Source organism: Bombina bombina, chromosome 5, assembly GCF_027579735.1.
Source record: "Bombina bombina isolate aBomBom1 chromosome 5, aBomBom1.pri, whole genome shotgun sequence".
In the NCBI taxonomy this organism is placed as follows: domain Eukaryota; kingdom Metazoa; phylum Chordata; class Amphibia; order Anura; family Bombinatoridae; genus Bombina; species Bombina bombina.
In genome coordinates this window covers 284,431,294-284,452,884 of record NC_069503.1, presented here as the reverse complement: position 1 = coordinate 284,452,884, position 21,591 = coordinate 284,431,294, and the positions used below count along the sequence as shown (strand labels likewise).

General features: G+C 37.7%; 1 protein-coding gene across 1 annotated transcript in view; it reads right to left on the bottom strand.

The window, feature by feature from the left end:
- The window catches only part of CDK14 (cyclin dependent kinase 14), a 1,122,917-nt gene that overhangs the window by 735,333 nt on the left and 365,993 nt on the right, over positions 1-21,591 (bottom strand). Inside the window, exons 4-5 of the mRNA XM_053714025.1 lie at positions 20,173-20,267; positions 15,578-15,657 (exon numbers count right to left, since the gene is read on the bottom strand). Coding sequence (XP_053570000.1) covers positions 15,578-15,657; positions 20,173-20,267 — 175 coding nt within the window. The remainder of the gene's footprint in view (positions 1-15,577; positions 15,658-20,172; positions 20,268-21,591) is intronic.

Here is a 21,591-nt window from a genome sequence, read left to right as displayed (position 1 = left end):
CCTGTGACAAAAGGCAAAGAATGACTGGGGGATGAGGAAAGTGAGGGAGGTATTTTTTAAGCCTTTGGCTGGGGTGTCTTTGCCTCCTCCTGGTGGCCAGGTTCTTATTTCCCACAAGTGATGAATGAAGCAGTGGACTCTCCTCCCCTTTAGATGGAAATTGAAGGATTTTTACCTTGTTTCTAATGACACCACAAATTTCATCCTTGTAATACTGAATATATAAATGAAACAATTCTGTTCAAGCTATTTCTTAAATTTTCACAAAACATGGTTTGTAGGTGATACATTTATTGCTTTTCAAAAAAGAAATTCCATCCTAAGGTTGTATTGATGATGTCATACATTATATCAGATAGACCTTTAGTGACATCACTGGTAATACAATATTACATCATAAATCATATTACTGATCAGATGACTAATAATCTCTTTAAACGCTTTAATACCCATACGGCTAGATTACGAGTCTTGCGTTAGCATTAAAAAGCAGCATTGAGAGGTCCCAACGCTGCTTTTTAACGCCCGCTGGTATTATGAGTCTGACAGGTACAGGTGTACCGCTCACTTTTCTTCCGCGACTCGAGCTTACCGCAAATCCCCTTACGTCAATTGCGTATCCTATCTTTTTAATGGGATTTGCCTAACGCCGGTATTACGAATCTTGGAAGAAGTGAGCGGTAGACCCTCTCCTGTCAAGACTCCTACCGCATTTAAAAGTCAGTAGTTAAGAGTTTTATGGGCTAACGCCGTAACATAAAACCCTTAACTAAAGTGCTAAAAAGTACACTAACACCCATAAACTACCTATTAACCCCTAAACCGAGCCCCCCCCCACATCAGAAACACTTAAATAAATTATTTAACCCCTAATCTGCCGACCGGACATCGCCACCACTTTAATAAATATATTAACCCCTAAACCGCCGCACTCCTGCCTCGCAAACACTAGTTAAATTTTATTAACCCCTAATCTGCCGTCCCTAACATCGCCGGCACCTATCTACATTTATTAACCCCTTATCTGCCGCCCCCAACGTCGCTGCTACTATATTAAATTAATTAACCCCTAAACCTAAGTCTAACCCTAAGTCTAACACTCCCCTAACTTAAATATAATTTAAATTAAAATGAAATAAAATTACTACAATTAAATAAATTAATCCTATTTAAAACTAAATACTTACCTATAAAATAAACCCTAAGCTAGCTACAATATAACTAATAAGTACATTGTAGCTAGTTTAGGGTTTATATTTATTTTACAGGCAACTTTGTATTTATTTTAACTAGGTACAATAGTTATTAAATAGTTATTAACTATTTAATAGCTACCTAGTTAAAATAAGTACAAATTTACCTGTAAAATAAATCCTAACCTAAGTTACAATTACACCTATTTACTAAATTACCTACAATTAAATAAAATAAATAAAGTACGAAAAACAACAAACACTAAATTACAGAAAATAAAAAAATAATTACAAACTTTTTAAACTAATCAGCCAATAGGATTGAGGTTGCATTCTATTGGCTGATTGGAACAGCCAATAGAATGCGAGCTCAATCCTATTGGCTGATTGGATCAGCCAATAGGATTGAACTTCAATCCTATTGGCTGATTGGATCAGCCAATAGGATTTTTCCTACCTTAATTCCGATTGGCTGATAGAATCCTATCAGCCAATTGGAATTGAAGGGAAGACATCTTGGATGACGTCATTTAAAGGAACCTTCATTCTTCGCTTGGATTTCGTTTGAAGAGGATGCTCCTTGTCGGCTGGATTGAAGACGGACTCGCTCCTCTCCGGATGGATGAAGATAGAAGATGCCGCCTGGATGAAGACTTCTGCCGCTTGGAGGACCTCTTCTGCACAGATCGGATGAAGACTTCTGCCCATCTGGAAGTCCACTTGTGCCCAGCTGGGTGAAGACGTCTCAAGGTAGGGAGATCTTCAAGGGGGTAGTGTTAGGTTTTATTAAGAGGGGATTGGGTGGGTTTTAGAGTAGGGTTGGGTGTGTGGGTGGTGGGTTTTAATGTTTGGGGGGTATTGTATTTTTTTTTACAGGTAAAAGAGCTGATTACTTTGGGGCAATGCCCCGCAAAAGGCTCTTTTAAGGGCTATTTGTAATTTAGTATAGGGTAGGGAATTTTATTATTTTATTAGGGCTTTTTTATTTTATTAGGGGGATTAGATTAGGTGTAATTAGTTTAAAAAGCTTGTAATTATTTTTTTATTTTCTGTAATTTAGTGTTTGTTGTTTTTCGTACTTTAGTTTATTTAATTTAATTGTATTTAATTGTAGGTAATTTAGTAAATTAATTTAATGATAGTGTAGTGTTAGGTGTAATTGTAACTTAGGTTAGGATTTATTTTACAGGTAAATGTGTACTTATTTTAACTAGGTAGCTATTAAATAGTTAATAACTATTTAATAACTATTGTACCTAGTTAAAATAAATACAAACTTGTCTGTAAAATAAATATAAACCCTAAGCTAGCTACAATGTAACTATTAGTTATATTGTAGCTAGCTTAGGGTTTATTTCATCGGTAAGTATTTAGTTTTAAATAGGAATAATTTATTTAATTGTAGTTATTTTAATTAGATTTATTTAAATAAAATTTAAGTTAGGGGGTGTTAGGGTTAGACTTAGGTTTAGGGGTTAATAACTTTATTATAGTGGCAACGACGTTGGCGGCAGAAGATTAGGGGTTAATAAATGTAGTTAGGTTGCGGCGACATTGGGGGAGCAGATTAGGGGTTAATAAATATAATGTAGGGTTCGGCGATGTTGGGGGCAGCAGATTAGGGGTTCATAGGGATAATGTAGGTGGCGGCGGTGTCCGGAGCGGCAGAGTAGGGGTTAATAAATATTTATATTTTTTGCAGGTGTTAGGTTTTTTTTCAGCCGTCTTAGTCCCATTGTTTCCTATGGGGAAATCGTGCACGAGCACGTTTAGCAGCTTACCACTACCGTAAGTAATACTGGTATTGAGGTGAGATGTGGAGCTAAATTTTGCTCTACGCTCACCTTTTTGCAGCTAACGCCGGGTTGAAAAAAACCTGTAATACCAGCGTTGTCTTAAGATAGCGTTAAAAAAAAAGGCTCATTAACAACGCACCCCTGTTACCGCAAAATTCGTAATCTAGGCGATAGTTATTGAAAATGTCAGTACCATAATGATTTGCTGAAGACATGTTACTACAATAGAAAGTGTTAAATTAGTAAGCATAGATTTTTAAAGGAATATTTTGATAAGTCTGTTTGACATGTGAATACATTGTCAGTTGTAAGCTTACACTTAAAGGGATACTTAACCCACATTTTTATTCTTTCTTGATTCAGATGAACTATCAGATTCAATCATATGTTGTAGCAATCTGTATTTTACTATTAAGACTTCTGAATAATGTTTCTTCACAATATCATCTCATATGTATTAATTATACCATACAAGTTTCTTGTTTTGCCTTGTATTTGCACCCCACTTATGTTTATGAATATTGAGTAAATTTGTAACAATGATTTAAAGGGCCATTATAGTCTAAAAATGGCATGCTCTAAAACTGCAGCTGACCTAATTAGCAGTGCTAGGTGCACAGCTGGGTCATTTGACTAGCACTGCTGAATGGATGAGCAGCAGTTCATGTGGGGGTTAAACATATAGCTTTACAGGGCTGATAGTTCTAAAATGACCTGCTCTAACAAATATCTAATTTTTGGACTTTAATATTTAATATCTGTAATACTTAACCTGTATAAACCTCTATTACTTTAATAAATTGTTACTATGCTAGAGCTTATCAGTTATCTCAATTTTAGCATCCATTTTTCTTACTTGTTCAAACAACTACTCTCTGATTCCCACTATGTTAAAGGGACACTGAACACAAATTTTTTCTTGCATGATCCAGATAGAGCATGACATTTTAAGCAACTTTCTAATTTACTCCTATTATCAAATTTTCTTCATTCTCTTGGTATCTTAATTTGAAATGCAAGAATGTAAGTTTAGATGCCGGTCGATTTTTGGTGAACAACCTGGGTTGTTCTTGCTGATTGGTGGATAAATTCATCCACCAATAAAAAAAAGTGCTGTCCATAGTCTAAACCAAAAAAAGCTTAGATGCCTTCTGTTTCAAATAAGCTAGCAAGAGAACGAAGAAAAATTGATAATAGGAGTAAATTAGAAAGTTGCTTAAAATAGCATGTTCTATCTGAATCATGAAAGAAAAAATTTGGGTTAAGTCTCCCTTTAAGGTACCTGTAGCCTATAAAATGACGACATGTTTCTGTTTTATTTTTTCAATTTTAAATGCCATTTGCTTGTTCAGTCAAGGTTGAGTTCTAGGCCTCTCACGACAATCACTTGGGACCTAGATGTTATATTTTAATTCCTTTACAGAGAAAAATTAATATGTAAGAGAAATGTGTCCATTTCTGTGTTTTGTATGTGTTTATTGAAAATAAAAAGATGTGATATACCCAGTCCAGTTTGAGTGAGCAGTTAATTTCTGTGTTTTGTATTTGTTTAGGGAAATTATAAAGGGCCTGTGCCACCCTTGTTTGTATCTCAGTGTGCTTAGTTGAAGGCTGTGTGTGGCTGTAGGTTGGGGACCCAGGGAGGGAGAGACCTTGACGTGGTCCTGGGCCTATCACCATTTGGCCAAATGCTGTAACTAACTCTTCCATTTTGCTTTTATGTTTAAATATTTTTTATTAAAGTTTTCAAAGATTTATCAAGTACATTTACATAAAAATTTGCCAATTAAGTTTTCAAACAAATTGAAAATAAAACACATTGTCAAATAACAAATAAAGTTTCGAACTTGTATAACTCAAATATTCAAAAATTAGATCTCAGTTCTCCGCAATCATGATGTAAAACATAACATATATGGTGTCCTAGACCTCCCTCTAAGAGACATAAAAGAGAACGGGGGAGAACTTATCCCCTTGAGCAATGTAAGACAAGGAAGGTAAGTTATACCATAAATTTATATGAAAAAAAGGGGGAGGAATATAACATGGGTAAAGGTGACAACATATCCAGCAACAGCTGGATAAGCTTATCATGGTAGTGCTTTTGAATCTAAGTGTGCAATGCATGTTGATCAAGGTATGGTACGCCTATTGGGTAGATCCCGGTCTGAAGCATCCCCATTTATCCAATAGAACCAGATCTGATGAAATGTGTACTTGTTGTCTGGGATCCCAGATGCCAATTCGCACATATTGTATGTGTATTGTATCTTATTAATTATTTCAGACCAGGTAGGGACCCCTGTCTTCCAATATTTAGCAATACATGTTCTGGTGACCGTACATAGAATATTGAAAAAGGTATTTAAGTGTTTGTTATATAAGGTGTTGTGATCGTGTAAGAGAGCTTGTTGTATAGTGAAATTGATCTCCTCACCTATCAGGCGACCCATAAAAGAAGCCAATCTCATCCAGATCGCATTGACCCCAGTGCAGTCCCACCACATATGGCGATATGTGCCTACCTCCCCGCACCCTCAATAGCATAGTTTGCTGCCTTGTGTGTACATATGTGCGGTCTTAACCGGTGTAAGGTACCATAGGAAAAGTGTTTTCATAACGTTTTCTTTTAAGTCTGCATTCAAAAGGCCTCTATCAGGGGTCTGAAATAGGTGTTCCCAGTCCACTAGGTCTTTAGTCATATTCAAGTCCCTTTCCCAGGCTGTCATAACCGAGGATTTGGTCTTTAGTGGACCAGATTAAATAGTCAAGTATAGTCTGGAAATAGTGTGTTTGGAGCGATGGGGGCTATTACAAAGTAGTTCCAAAATAGTAGGGGCTCCCTTCTTAGTGTCTCTGAGAAATGATCTGACTGAGGAGCTGAGTTGGAGGTAAAGATACCAATGTATTTGTATTGGTGCTACTTTCTCTTGCAATTGATTGAAGGAGAGCAACTTCCTGTTATTTAATACGTCTGCAACTCGGTACAGTCCCTTATTCTCCCACTTCTTAAACTGTGGTCTTAGCTCGTCAGGAAAACAAAATGTATACTTACCTGATAAATTCCTTTCTCCTGTAGTGTGGTCAGTCCACGGGTCATCATTACTTCTGGGATATTAACTCCTCCCCAACAGGAAGTGCAAGAGGATTCACCCAGCAGAGCTGCTATATAGCTCCTCCCCTCTACGTCACACCCAGTCATTCGACCAAGAACCAACGAGAAAGGAGAAGCCAAAGGGTGCAGTGGTGACTGGAGTATAATTTAAAAAATTTAGACCTGCCATAAAAAACAGGGCGGGCCGTGGACTGACCACACTACAGGAGAAAGGAATTTATCAGGTAAGCATAAATTTTGTTTTCTCCTGTTAAGTGTGGTCAGTCCACGGGTCATCATTACTTCTGGGATACCAATACCAAAGCTAAAGTACACGGATGACGGGAGGGACAGGCAGGCTCTTTATACGGAAGGAACCACTGCCTGAAGAACCTTTCTCCCAAAAACAGCCTCCGAAGAAGCAAAAGTGTCAAATTTGGAAAATTTGGAAAAAGTATGAAGAGAAGACCAAGTTGCAGCCTTGCAAATCTGTTCAACAGAAGCCTCATTCTTAAAGGCCCAAGTGGAAGCCACAGCTCTAGTAGAATGAGCTGTAATTCTTTCAGGAGGCTGCTGTCCAGCAGTCTCATAGGCTAACCGTATTATGCTACGAAGCCAAAAAGAGAGAGAGGTAGCCGAAGCTTTTTGACCTCTCCTCTGACCAGAATAAACGACAAACAGGGAAGACGTTTGTCGAAAATCCTTAGTTGCCTGTAGATAAAATTTCAGGGCACGGACTACATCTAGATTGTGTAGAAGACGTTCCTTCTTCGAAGAAGGATTAGGACACAAAGATGGAACAACAATCTCTTGATTGATATTCCTGTTAGTGACCACCTTAGGTAAGAACCCAGGTTTAGTACGCAGAACTACCTTGTCTGAATGAAAAATCAGATAAGGAGAATCACAATGTAAGGCAGATAACTCAGAGACTCTTCGAGCCGAGGAAATAGCCATTAAAAACAGAACTTTCCAAGATAACAGCTTGATATCAACGGAATGAAGGGGTTCAAACGGAACACCCTGTAAAACATTAAGAACTAAGTTCAAACTCCATGGTGGAGCAACAGTTTTAAACACAGGCTTGATCCTAGCTAAAGCCTGACAAAAAGCTTGAACGTCCGGAACTTCTGACAGACGTTTGTGTAAAAGGATGGACAGAGCTGAAATCTGTCCCTTTAGGGAACTAGCGGATAAACCCTTTTCTAAACCTTCTTGTAGAAAAGACAATATCCTAGGAATCCTAACCTTACTCCATGAGTAACTCTTGGATTCGCACCAATATAAGTATTTATGCCATATTTTATGGTAAATCTTTCTGGTAACAGGCTTCCTAGCCTGTATTAAGGTATCAATAACTGACTCAGAAAAACCACGTTTTGATAAAATCAAGCGTTCAATTTCCAAGCAGTCAGCTTCAGAGAAATTAGATTTTGATGTTTGAAGGGACCCTGGATCAGAAGGTCCTGTTTCAGAGGTAGAGACCAAGGTGGACAGGATGACATGTCCACTAGATCTGCATACCAAGTCCTGCGTGGCCATGCAGGCGCTATTAGAATCACTGATGCTCTCTCCTGTTTGATTCTGGCAATCAATCGAGGAAGCATCGGGAAGGGTGGAAACACATAAGCCATCCCGAAGGTCCAAGGTGCTGTCAAAGCATCTATCAGAACCGCTCCCGGATCCCTGGATCTGGATCCGTAACGAGGAAGCTTGGCGTTCTGTCGAGATGCCATGAGATCTATCTCTGGTTTGCCCCAACGTCGAAGTATTTGGGCAAAGACCTCCGGATGAAGTTCCCACTCCCCCGGATGAAAAGTCTGACGACTTAGGAAATCCGCCTCCCAGTTCTCCACTCCCGGGATGTGGATTGCTGACAGGTGGCAAGAGTGAGACTCTGCCCAGCGAATTATCTTTGATACTTCCATCATTGCTAGGGAGCTTCTTGTCCCTCCCTGATGGTTGATGTAAGCTACAGTCGTGATGTTGTCCGACTGAAACCTGATGAACCCCCGAGTTGTTAACTGGGGCCAAGCCAGAAGGGCATTGAGAACTGCTCTCAATTCCAGAATGTTTATTGGCAGGAGACTCTCCTCCTGATTCCATTGTCCCTGAGCCTTCAGAGAATTCCAGACAGCGCCCCAACCTAGTAGGCTGGCGTCTGTTGTTACAATTGTCCAGTCTGGCCTGCTGAATGGCATCCCCCTGGACAGATGTGGCCGAGAAAGCCACCATAGAAGAGAATTTCTGGTCTCTTGATCCAGATTCAGAGTAGGGGACAAGTCTGAGTAATCCCCATTCCACTGACTTAGCATGCACAATTGCAGCGGTCTGAGATGTAGGCGTGCAAAGGGTACTATGTCCATTGCCGCTACCATTAAGCCGATCACCTCCATGCATTGAGCTACTGACGGGTGTTGAATGGAATGAAGGACACGGCATGCATTTTGAAGCTTTGTTAACCTGTCTTCTGTCAGGTAAATCTTCATTTTTACAGAATCTATAAGAGTCCCCAAGAAGGGAACTCTTGTGAGTGGAAAGAGAGAACTCTTCTTTTCGTTCACCTTCCATCCATGCGACCTTAGAAATGCCAGTACTAACTCTGTATGAGACTTGGCAGTTTGAAAGCTTGAAGCTTGTATCAGAATGTCGTCTAGGTACGGAGCTACCGAAATTCCTTGCGGTCTTAGTACCGCCAGAAGAGCACCCAGAACCTTTGTGAAGATTCTTGGAGCCGTAGCCAATCCGAATGGAAGAGCTACAAACTGGTAATGCCTGTCTAGGAAGGCAAACCTTAGATACCGGTAATGATCTTTGTGAATCGGTATGTGAAGGTAAGCATCCTTTAAATCCACTGTGGTCATGTACTGACCCTTTTGGATCATGGGTAAGATTGTCCGAATAGTTTCCATTTTGAACGATGGAACTCTTAGGAATTTGTTTAGGATCTTTAAATCCAAGATTGGCCTGAAAGTTCCCTCTTTTTTGGGAACCACAAACAGATTTGAGTAAAACCCTTGTCCTTGTTCCGACCGCGGAACCGGATGGATCACTCCCATTAGTAAAATATCTTGTACACAGCGTAGAAACGCCTCTTTCTTTATTTGGTTTGTTGACAACCTTGACAGATGAAATCTCCCTTTTGGGGGAGAGGATTTGAAGTCCAGAAGGTATCCCTGAGATATGATCTCTAACGCCCAGGGATCCTGGACATCTCTTGCCCAAGCCTGGGCGAAGAGAGAAAGTCTGCCCCCCACTAGATCCGTTCCCGGATCGGGGGCCCTCAATTCATGCTGTCTTAGGGGCAGCAGCAGGTTTCCTGGCCTGCTTGCCCTTGTTCCAGGACTGGTTAGGTCTCCAGCCTTGTCTGTAGCGAGCAACAGCTCCTTCCTGTTTTGGTGCAGAGGAAGTTGATGCTGCTCCTGCTTTGAAATTACGAAAGGAACGAAAATTAGACTGTCTAGCCTTAGGTTTGGCTCTGTCTTGAGGCAGGGCGTGGCCTTTACCTCCTGTAATGTCAGCGATAATTTCTTTCAACCCGGGCCCGAATAAGGTTTGCCCTTTGAAAGGTATATTAAGTAATTTAGATTTAGAAGTAACGTCAGCTGACCAGGATTTTAGCCACAGTGCTCTGCGTGCCTGAATGGCGAATCCGGAATTCTTAGCCGTAAGTTTAGTTAAATGTACTACGGCATCCGAAATAAATGAATTAGCTAGCTTAAGTGTCTTAAGCTTGTTTGAAATCTCATCTATAGTTATTGAGTCAAGAGTCTCTTCCAGGGACTCGGACCAAAAAGCGGCCGCGGCCGTGACAGACGCAATACATGCAAGGGGTTGCAATATAAAACCTTGTTGAACAAACATTTTCTTAAGGTAACCCTCTAATTTTTTATCCATTGGATCTGAAAAGGCACAGCTATCCTCTACCGGGATAGTGGTACGCTTAGCCAGAGTAGAAACCGCTCCCTCCACCTTAGGGACCGTCTGCCATAAGTCCCGTGTGGTGGCGTCTATTGGAAACATTTTTCTAAACACAGGAGGGGGGGAAAAGGGTACACCGGGCCTATCCCACTCCTTAGTAATTATCTCTGTAAGCCTCTTAGGTATAGGAAATACGTCAGTACTCGCCGGTACCGCATAGTATCTATCCAGCCTACATAATTTCTCTGGGATTGCAACGGTGTTACAATCATTTAGAGCTGCTAATACCTCCCCTAACAGTACACGGAGGTTATCGAGTTTAAACTTAAAATTAGAAATGTCTGAATCCATTCTATTGGGATCAGAACCGTCACCTGCTGATTGAAGCTCTCCGTCCTCATGTTCAGCATACTGTGACGCAGTATCAGACATGGCCCTATTATCAACAGCGCACTCTGTTCTCACCCCAGAGTGATCACGCTTACCTCTTAGTTCTGGTAATTTAGCCAAAACTTCAGTCATAACATTAGCCATATCCTGTAATGTGATTTGTAATGGCCGCCCTGATGTACTCGGCGCTACAATATCACGCACCTCCCGAGCGGGAGATGCAGGTACTGACACGTGAAGCGAGTTAGTCGGCATAACTCTCCCCTCGTTGTTTGGTGAAATATGTTCAATTTGTACAGATTGACTTTTATTTAAAGTAGCATCAATGCAATTAGTACATAGATTTCTATTGGGCTCCACTTTGGCTTTAGCACATATAGCACAGAGATATTCCTCTGAATCAGACATGTTTAACACACTAGCAAATAAACTAGCAACTTGGAAATACTTTTCAAAGTAATTTACAAATAATATGAAAACGTACTGCGCCTTTAAGAAGCACAGAAAAAAGTTATGACAGTTGAGAAATAATAAACTGAGAAACTATCACATCAAATCTTTTCCAGTAAAAACACAATTTTAGCAAAGGATTGCCCCCATTAGCAATGGATAACTAACCCTGATAGCAGAAAAAAAGAATAGAAATAAACGTTTTTTATCACAGTCAGCTACAATCTCACAGCTCTGCTGTGAGTGATTACCTCCCTCAAAATAAGTTTTGAAGACCCCTGAGCTCTGTAGAGACGAACCGGATCATGCAGGGAAGACAAGAGACTTCTGACTGAATTTTTTGATGCGTAGCAAAAGAACCAAAAAAGGCCCCTCCCCCTCACACACAACAGTGAGGGAGATCAGTAAACTGTCTTAAATTAAATTAAACGACTGCCAAGTGGAAAAAAACAGTGCCCAAAACATTTTTTCACCCAGTACCTCAGAAAATTAAACGATTTAACATGCCAGCAAAAACGTTTAACATCAAATAAATGAAATGTCATTAGAAAGCCTGTTGCTAGTCACTGCAAATTAGGCTAAAGTCTTATGCATACAGTATTATCCCAGTGAAGTGCCATTCCCCAGAATACTGAAGTGTAAAATATACATACATGACAGCCTGATACCAGTTGCTACTACTGCATTTAAGGCTGAGCTTACATTATATCGGTATGGCAGAATTTTCTCAGTCAATTCCATTGTCAGAAAATAATATGCTGCTACATACCTCTTTGCAGATTAACCTGCCCGCTGTCCCCTGATCTGAAGTTTACCTCACTTCTCAGATGGACGAGAACAGCAATATGATCTTAACTACGCCGGCTAAAAGCATACAAAAAACTCAGGTAGATTCTTCTTCAAATTCTACCAGAGAAGGAACAACACACTCCGGTGCTGTTATAAAATAACAAACTTTTGATTGAAGGTATAAAACTAAGTATAATCACCACAGTCCTCTCACACATCCTATCTATTAGTTGGGTGCAAGAGAATGACTGGGTGTGACGTAGAGGGGAGGAGCTATATAGCAGCTCTGCTGGGTGAATCCTCTTGCACTTCCTGTTGGGGAGGAGTTAATATCCCAGAAGTAATGATGACCCGTGGACTGACCACACTTAACAGGAGAAAGATATATTGAATTGGGGTGGAAAGAGAGAATCTTGGCATTAGATCGTTGCCCAATATCACTTTCGACTATGTATATAAGGTAAGCTCTGAAGTGTATGGTGTTGGGTGGGATAAAGTGGATTGTTGAATTTTCCATTTTGCTTTTAATGGGAAACTCAAGTCAGAAAAAAAAATCTACTGCTTATTTGAAAATAGGTGTTATTGTATTTTTTTTTTTTTGTACTTGTTAATTATGCAATTCTACTGCATTGAGCGGTCCTTTAATCTAGTTGTCTGTCTGCAAGTGAGTGCTAGACTTTCTATGTGTTATATGTATGTGTGTATATATACAGATACCCTCTTGTTGATACCAAGCCATTAAACAATCTGATGAAAACATCAGAATTTCTGAGTCATCTCATTTGCTGCTGAGGTGTAGACTGTTCGTCATGACATATATTTCTATTATCTGCACACTTCTACATAAAAGAGTTGTTCTGTGGTAAAATGGAACTTTTTGAGAATATAAAGGGACAGTCTACACCGATTACTAACATACCTTATTACTAACATACCTTATTCAAAAGATTTCCTCATGATTATTCTCTGCATCATTTCTCATTTAGAACTCCATACAGGATTAAAAAATGTATTTAAGCTATTATGGCACAGTTGTATATTTTAATTAGAATAAGGGGCAATAGTAAGCGCTGAATAGCTTAAAAGGCTGGAAACTCCTAAATTCTGGCAAATAATTTATTCCATATACATTCAAATTAAAATCACAGATAAAATGTTAGAACACAATGTTCATATAGAAATACAATAAAATTCTATTCATGGATCCATGAAATATTCCAGGAGTTGTGTAACTGGCTACTTTAGTTATACAAAACCTTGAATGTAACTCTCCCCAAAGTTCATATGTGTGTTTGGGATAGATTTATAAGTCGGTTGCCTGACTGTGAAGTCAGATGGAGCATACAATTTGACAAATTTCAGCGGATGAAAAGAACGTGTGGACTGTGGTTCAAATCGAAACAATGTGATGTGTAACAATAAACATTAAATCAACTTTCAATTAAACATTAAATTCTCAGCACATGATGGTGTAAAAACATTCGTTCAAACTTCAATACAAAACTGAAGAAAAATGGAGAAACTAAAGATATAAATATACACATATATTTTTTGTTTACATAGGAGAGTCGATTCACTCATTATCTATAATATTTGTGAGCAGCACACAGCAGTAACATCAATGGAGCAATAGGAAAAACCGGAAATCCACGTTAGACGACATATACCAGATAGCAATATGGGAGCCGTCACATCCGGTTCTGAAAAATCTCCCCCCCACCTCTTTTTACAATAATGAACTATGTTATCGAAATTCAAGTGTCAGCCACTATATCCTCTCACACAAGAAAGTAGATTTACTCATAATTTATAACTACCGGAAGCTACACATAGTAGTAGCAGTAATAGAACAACAAAACGGAAGCCCATGATAGAACTACATATACCAGATAGCAACACGGGAGCCGTCACATCCGGTTCTGAAATGTCTATTCTCTCCCAACAAAAACAAATTAAGCGATCGAAATCCAAAAACTAGCCCCCATATTCTTTATTCCGAAAAAAGGTATACACTGTAAGATGTAATACACTAGATAAAGATTTATACTTTATAATACGGTAGAAGGCTAACTAAAAAAAAATAACGGCATAACGTATGTTATAGATCCGGGACACATTTTAAAAATATAAAAAAAAATTAAAATACAAATGAGAATTTGCACTATATCATATAACCAATACTGATATAAGAAGATAGGAAACTATGATGAAAATTAGACTAAGTCAATACTTGTACATTTCCCAGAGATGCTTTGAGGCAAACAGGAAGGGGAATCCCCTCTCAGAGTTTGGCGCCAAAACCGCCCACAAACAATCCCACATCTAGGCTTTATAAGCTCCCAGTCCACACAAATTCAGTATAGTCTTGAGAAAGGCCAAATCGTGGCCGAAACGCGTTGACAGACATACTGGTGAGCTTGATTCTTATACCACTATTGTCCTTTATATACAGTGTTGCACTATTGTTTCTTTTTTTCTCTTTCAGGCTTTTCATCTTTTTATATATATATTTTTTTATATTTGTGATATTGACAATATTTTTATATATACTATATGGACTTCCATCATAGACACTAACAATATCACTTAACAGTTGATAACTACCACCTCCGGATCTGGCACCTAGGGTGCTGAAGCGGCTCTATATTTAGGAGCACCCATATAGAATCTCTGCCCATCGTGAGTTTTTGCCCATCAAGATTCTTACTGTTTTTACCAAATTTTACACTCTTGGATTGCGGATATTTTTGTTTTATTATTTTTTAAGGGATTATTCATTTATTTTCGAGGATACACACATTTTTTCATCTGTCTCACATTTTTTCATCTGTCTCACATTTTTCACTTATCGTTATATTTTTTTCACACTGGATTTAATATTTATCTAAAAGCAACATTTTGGTGTCGATTCTTACACCACCAGAACATATGGTTACACCTACACAAAACTTGGAAGACATTAAGATTGATCTACATTGAACTATATATTTTTTATATATCCCTTTTGGTATTTTTTCACTAGCGCTAGTGTGGATTCACATTCCTTTGGGGTTAAACACCTACTTTTGTATCAACGTCACGTTCTCTCACAGCCCCTCCTTCACTTGGTCCGGTAACGGATCTCACACGCCTTTGATTATTGCATTATTTTGTGATTTTTGTATTGAAGTTTGAACGAATGTTTTTACACCATCATGTGCTGAGAATTTAATGTTTAATTGAAAGTTGATTTAATGTTTATTGTTACACATCACATTGTTTCGATTTGAACCACAGTCCACACGTTCTTTTCATCCGCTGAAATTTGTCAAATTGTATGCTCCATCTGACTTCACAGTCAGGCAACCGACTTATAAATCTATCCCAAACACACATATGAACTTTGGGGAGAGTTACATTCAAGGTTTTGTATAACTAAAGTAGCCAGTTACACAACTCCTGGAATATTTCATGGATCCATGAATAGAATTTTATTGTATTTCTATATGAACATTGTGTTCTAACATTTTATCTGTGATTTTAATTTGAATGTATATGGAATAAATTATTCGCCAGAATTGAGTTTCCAGCCTTTTAAGCTATTCAGCGCTTACTATCGCCCCTTATTCTGATATCTACTATTTAGTCTGCTAGGAGGCTATTCTGTTAGTAAGCTTAAGGCCTTTTTAAAACTTTAGCGCTCGGTACTCATACCTAAACAGTTGTATATTTTAACATGGCTCCCAAACTCCTCCTACATTCTCCTTTTTCCCTATGTTGGATTTTTTTTTCTCCTGGATCTCGTGCCCGCAATGCGCAATGATGTCCCAAGTTGTACGTCAGCGTTTGTGCAATGTGCATGATCAGTGGAAGAATACTGTGTATTGTCTCTTTACTGTTAGTGATGATTCCTGCTGTGACATTACATAATATATAATACATCAATTACATAAACAACTTCTTACCTTCCCTGATGGCAGTAAATGGAGTACCTTCCTCTTCTTGCAGTCTTATCACCTTCAATGCCACTAGCTTTCCATTCACTCTAAATACAAAATTAGAAGACACATTTCAGTTTCAATTGTACTTAAATCATAACATAAAATGAATACAAGTAAATCAATTTGTTTTGGCAATACAGTTGACTTTTCACCAGGATGCTTTTATAGCCACTGGTTACATATCTAATTTCCTTTCATTTAATTTTTTTAAATTCAGTGTTGCACTGAGATTTGGTGATTAGTTAAAACTACTGATCTGGTGGTGTAGAGAATTGTTCTGCTGCTGCTGTTGTGAAACAGAGTATTGATGTCTAATAATGCATCCAGCATATAATTAGATAGAAATTTGTCCAATAACAGTATTTTAACTTCTGTACTATATTTGCTCACTATATAAACTCATATTTATGCTATGTTGTTTGCTCGATGGGTGTTTTTTTTTTCAACAATGTTTTTCTCTCCATTGGCTTCTATGGGGAATATGAAAATGGGATGGATTTTGCACAATCTAGGGTGTTATTTTTTTCCCCCCTTTTTATCTCCAATAAATTCTATGGGGGAATACATGAACGCACAAGTGGAAAATGAAGTTAGTTTTTTTTGTGCTATTTGGGTTACCGCTAGCGCAAAATAAGTTTTTTTTTAAACGCAACCCGACTAGCGCAAAAAGCTTAACACAAGCAGAGTTTTCACGAATGAGAAAAAAAAAATACAGCGCCACTTTGCATATGAGCAGCAACTCATAGGGGCATATTTATCAACGCAAATTATGAAGCAGCTGTCTAAAGATCGCTGCTCCATAACCTGTCCGCCTGCTCTGAGGCGGTGGACAGACATCGCCAGAAATTAACCCGATCAAATACGATTGGGTTGATTGACACCCCCTGCTAGAGGCCGATTGGCCGCAGATCTGCAGGGGACGGCATTGCACCAGCAGTTCACAAGAACTGCTGGTGCAATGATAAATGCTGAGAGCGTATGCTGTCGGCATTTATCGATGTGCAGCGGACATGATCTGCAATATCGGATCATGTCCGCTCACACAATGATAATTCGGCTCCATAATGGCAGCAAACATGATTGGAGGGAGGTGTATGAATTGTATTTAGTGTTTGGTATCACTTTAAATAGTTTTCATTATAAAACATAATGTTAATTGCAAACACATGATTTACTTAAGGTTACAATTAAATGTTCCCTGGTCATTAATGACAAGTAAGAAAGTATCAGGCATCAGTGTTTCCTGGTACTCATGTTTACCAGTTAGATGTCAGTGATTAAATAATTCATTCAGTAACAACACTTTATTATACATTTATGCATTTCCTTTCTAATTAAGACACACATATTTTGTTGAAATAGACAAAAATGCTATTATGACTGCTCTATTGTCTGTAAAATGAAAATACATCAATTGGTGTAAATATACCTAATACAACGAGTGGTTATAGACTAAAATTGTATTAAAGCATTTTACTGTTTTATGTGCAAGTAGAAAGAAAATCATTAGCAGTTACAAAGTTTTTGCCAAGTAAGTCCTAAGGAAAAAAAAAGTAATTTACTTGTAGTTTCTTATAAAGATGTGACACAATGAATGGTATTATGGTAATTAAGGACATAATATTGCAGCAAAAGGCTCTTGCTTTTCAGCATTAGATAATTGTACAAGTATGTGTTAGTTTCCAAAATTTTATTTTTATGATTTGTATAGAACATACTATTGACATGAAATATTTACAGTAAATACATAGTTAAAATCTTTATTAAATATGAATATTGCATAAATATATTTTATCATGTTCTCATCTACTTAATGGCAAAGGGCTTTAATGCACTTTTATATATATATATATAATTTTATTTATATATATATATATATATATATATATATATATATATATATATATATATATGTATGTATGTTACAGTTAAAGTGCAGAAATCAGTTAATGAACACATTACCTAGCTAATCTGCAGATTAACTATGGTGATCAGTTAAAGTGTAGAAAAATTGTTTCATTTCTCAAATTACCTAGGTAATCTGCAAATTACCTAGATAATCTGCACATTACCTACTAGGCACTAGTTAAAGTGCAAAAAATGCACTTTAGCGGTAACATATATATAAACTAAAGGGAGTCCCATGGTTTTTCCTATGATAATCAGTTCATATCACTTTTTTTTAGAGAGCCTGGGGCACTTTCTTCTGAAAATGGAGGTAAAAACTAAATCTTAAAGGGCAGTGCGGCGCACTTTATGCATCATTCATTGCCCGGACACACTTCAACTTCTTAACAAGTTTATAGTAGTTTTCCCAAGGGTATAACAACTGCTCTCATTCTGTTTTTGTATTTATTAGCATCTTGGCCTCTACACTTCTAAGCATTGTATATTTCCCATTCTGCATTCTGAATTGTTACTGAATCGACTTCCCTGCAACCCATTGTGAAATTATGCAATGAGCACAAATAAATGTAAGAACATCGTACTGAGAATGTGAAATATCTGCCATTCTAGCTGTAATGTATCTGTGATAATACAGTTGAAAAACAAATAATACACTTTCAAGCACTTAAGCTTTTTAGAAAAGTTTGTTTCTCTTATGTAAACTGTTTATTGAAAAAGAAGCTGAAGAATGTTCCGATTTCGGCTGAGGGCAGATACGCTCCAGAGTGCTCTGTTCTAATCAGAGCTTCGGGCGCCGCAACTGCCTCTGGGAAGCTTACCATGGGTCCCAGCCCGCACGTCTTGAAATTCTCTGTCTGGGAAATTATCTATCTATCTATCGAATCAATAATAAATAGATAGATTCGATAGACAATTTCCCAGACAGAGAATTTCAAGACGTGCAGGCTGAGACCCATGGTAAGGTTCCCAGAGGCTGTTGCGGCGCCCGAGGCTCTGATTAGAACAGAGCACTCTGGAGCGTATCTGCCCTTGGCCGAAATCGGAACATTCTTCAGCTTCTTTTTCAATAAACAGTTTACATGAGAGAAACAAACTTTTCCAACTTTAACTACACGGAAGCAGTTAATGTGCACATTACCTAGGTAAAGTGCAGATTCTGCACTTTAACTGAGCAAATCATTAATCTGCAGATTAGCTAGGTAATGTGCACATTAACTGTTTCTGCACTTTAACTGTAACATATATATATGTCTATATGTGTGTACATATATATGAATGTTTTTATATGTGTATATACAGTATGTCTATAAATACATAGACACATATAAATACATTTATATATATGTACACACATATATATAGAGACATATCTATATACATACAAATACATCTTTAGCAATGTATATGTATGTGTATCAATGTTAAAGCCATTTGTAGCCATTTTTTCCTCTAACACCCGAGATCTCCAATCTTTGAGCCCTTATAATTTTTCAGTGCAATATTTTTTTTAAATATTTTTTATTAGACAGTGTTAATATGAGTGTAACTGTAGTTTCGGAAAACAGTTAACCAGAGTTCTGAGATCAGATCGCTGAATGGTTTGAAGCGTAAATGGCGATTACGCTAGGGGAATCACAATTTTGCTCCACTTGTAATATCAGCACAATGAAAATAGCTTGCAAAAACACAATTACACTAGTGCAAACCATTTGCAACTCACTTGTAATCTAGCCCTTAGTGTTTGAAGTCCCTTTAATGATGTCAAAGCACATAGATAAAGAAGCATATAATTGGGTTAAATGAGTCCACCCCTGTTCTCATTAGATATGTTCTATACAAGTGATTTTAAATAGACATAAATCCCAAATATTTTCTTTCATGATTTAGATAGAGCATGCAATTTTAAACATCTTTCCAATTTACTTCTGTTGACAAATTTGTTTTGTTCTCTTGATGTCCTTTGTTGAAGGATAAACCTAGATAGGCTCATGAGCAGTAATGCACTATTGGAAGTAGGGTTGCCACCTCAGCCATGTTTTCCTAGACACTTATGAGTTACACATGCTGCAGGGTGTGCAGGGGGAACATGAATTGCACCCCTGGACAGCACACGAATAGTGATCCTGAAAAGCAGCATTCATGTTCCTCCCTGCATACCCTGCAGCATGTGTAACTTATAAGTGACCAGGAAAACATGGCTGAGGTGACAACCCTAACTGGAAGCTGATATTTGCTTATTGCAGATATATGCCCTTTGTCACCAAATGTGTTCAGCTAGTTCACAGGCTTACTCTTCAACAAATGCAAATGATACCAAGAGAACAAAGCAAGTTTGATAAGGAAAGTAAATTTGAAATTTTATTATAACTTTATTATAACTTTGCATGCTCTCTGAATCATGAAAGTTTTGTTTTAACTTTACTGTCCATTTAAAAGCATTACATACTTAAATGTATCAGAGTAAAACTCACCTATGAGTTTTGCCTTGGCATAGACAGGTGAGCTCACATGGTCTGGCCAAAATATGGTATAAAATAACATTGTTTTTCACAAGTGTTTTTAATAAAAACCCATCAAAATATGGTAACAATACAAGGCACATCATAAATGAAAGAAAACAGAGGGACGTTGCGTCCTAATAAAATGCTTACTTGCTTTTGCCTTTATAAACTGTAGCATAGGAGCCTTCGCCTAATTTTTCCAATTTTTCATATGAATCGGCTTTCCCAAATTTAGGACTTGTTGGCTAAAGAGAAATAAAAAAAATACATGTTAATAACAGCATAGTTACATTTGACTGAGGCAATAAAATGATATTATATACATTTGCCTGCTAGTGTGGGATTCGCAATGCACAATAATAGGAAAATTATTTGCATCCTGTTAAACATGAACAGTTACATGAAGAGGGAGAAATATTTTTGTGAAATAAAATGACAAAAGATTGCTATCAGTAACCAAAATGATGCATGTGGGACTATGTGACAAGCTTTAAATTGTAATATATGTTAGAGTATACATTATCCATTTCTACTCTTAAAGGAGTCTGTATAATTCTTCTTATCCGATATAGCAACAGCTGAAAATCCACCGCCCAAACCTACTTGGGGGAAAATAATGCAGGTACACATCCTCAAATCTGGATTTCCAAAATCTAGAATTATTCTGAAATCCAAACTTTCATACTTTTCAAATATAACAATTTGCCCTGCCAGTAACTGACGATCGTATCGACCTACGTGTTTGCTTTTTGTGTTCTAAAATGCAAATACTACTTTATATTTAAAACAAGATTACAGTACTGTACTATCTTTCTGATGGTACTATGTATACAAAGTATTAAAAATGTTAATGTTTAGACTGCATTTATAAGCTGTATCATGACATGTAAATATTGTTTAAAGGTAACATAAGATATTGTTTACATATCCATAACCTCTCTAAGGTGTCACATTTTACAGAATAAAATAGATAAATATTTAGTATTCCAAACTATTAAGAAATCCAAACTTTTTCCAATCCCCAGCAGTTTGGATAAAGGGTTTTGTACCATATAAAGAGATTATCCGTATACCCTGGTTGCTCATCCCAGTTAATTAGAGAATCTGTAATAAAGATGCATCTACATAGGGGCTGATTTATCAAGCTCCGTATGGTCTAAAGACCGCTGCTCCATAACTAACGTGTCCGCCTGCTCTGAGGCGGCGGAAAGAAATCAACCCGATCGGGTTGATTGACACCCTCTGCTAGCGGCCAATTGACCGTGAATCTGCAGGGGGCGGCATTGCACATGTAGTTCACAAGAACTGCTGGTGCAATGATAAATGCTGACAGCGTATACTGTCTGCGTTTTTCAATGTGCGGCGGACATGATACGCTACATCGTATCATGTCCACTCGCACATTAATAAATATACCCCTAAGTGTTCACCTACTAAAAAAAAATCCCATCTCTGATAAAACTACATATTACTAACCTAACCATAACTGGTTTTATTATACGGTAATTACATATTAGCATATTGTGATACAATGATAATGTAATAATTTAGGATATATCTGTAGTCTGG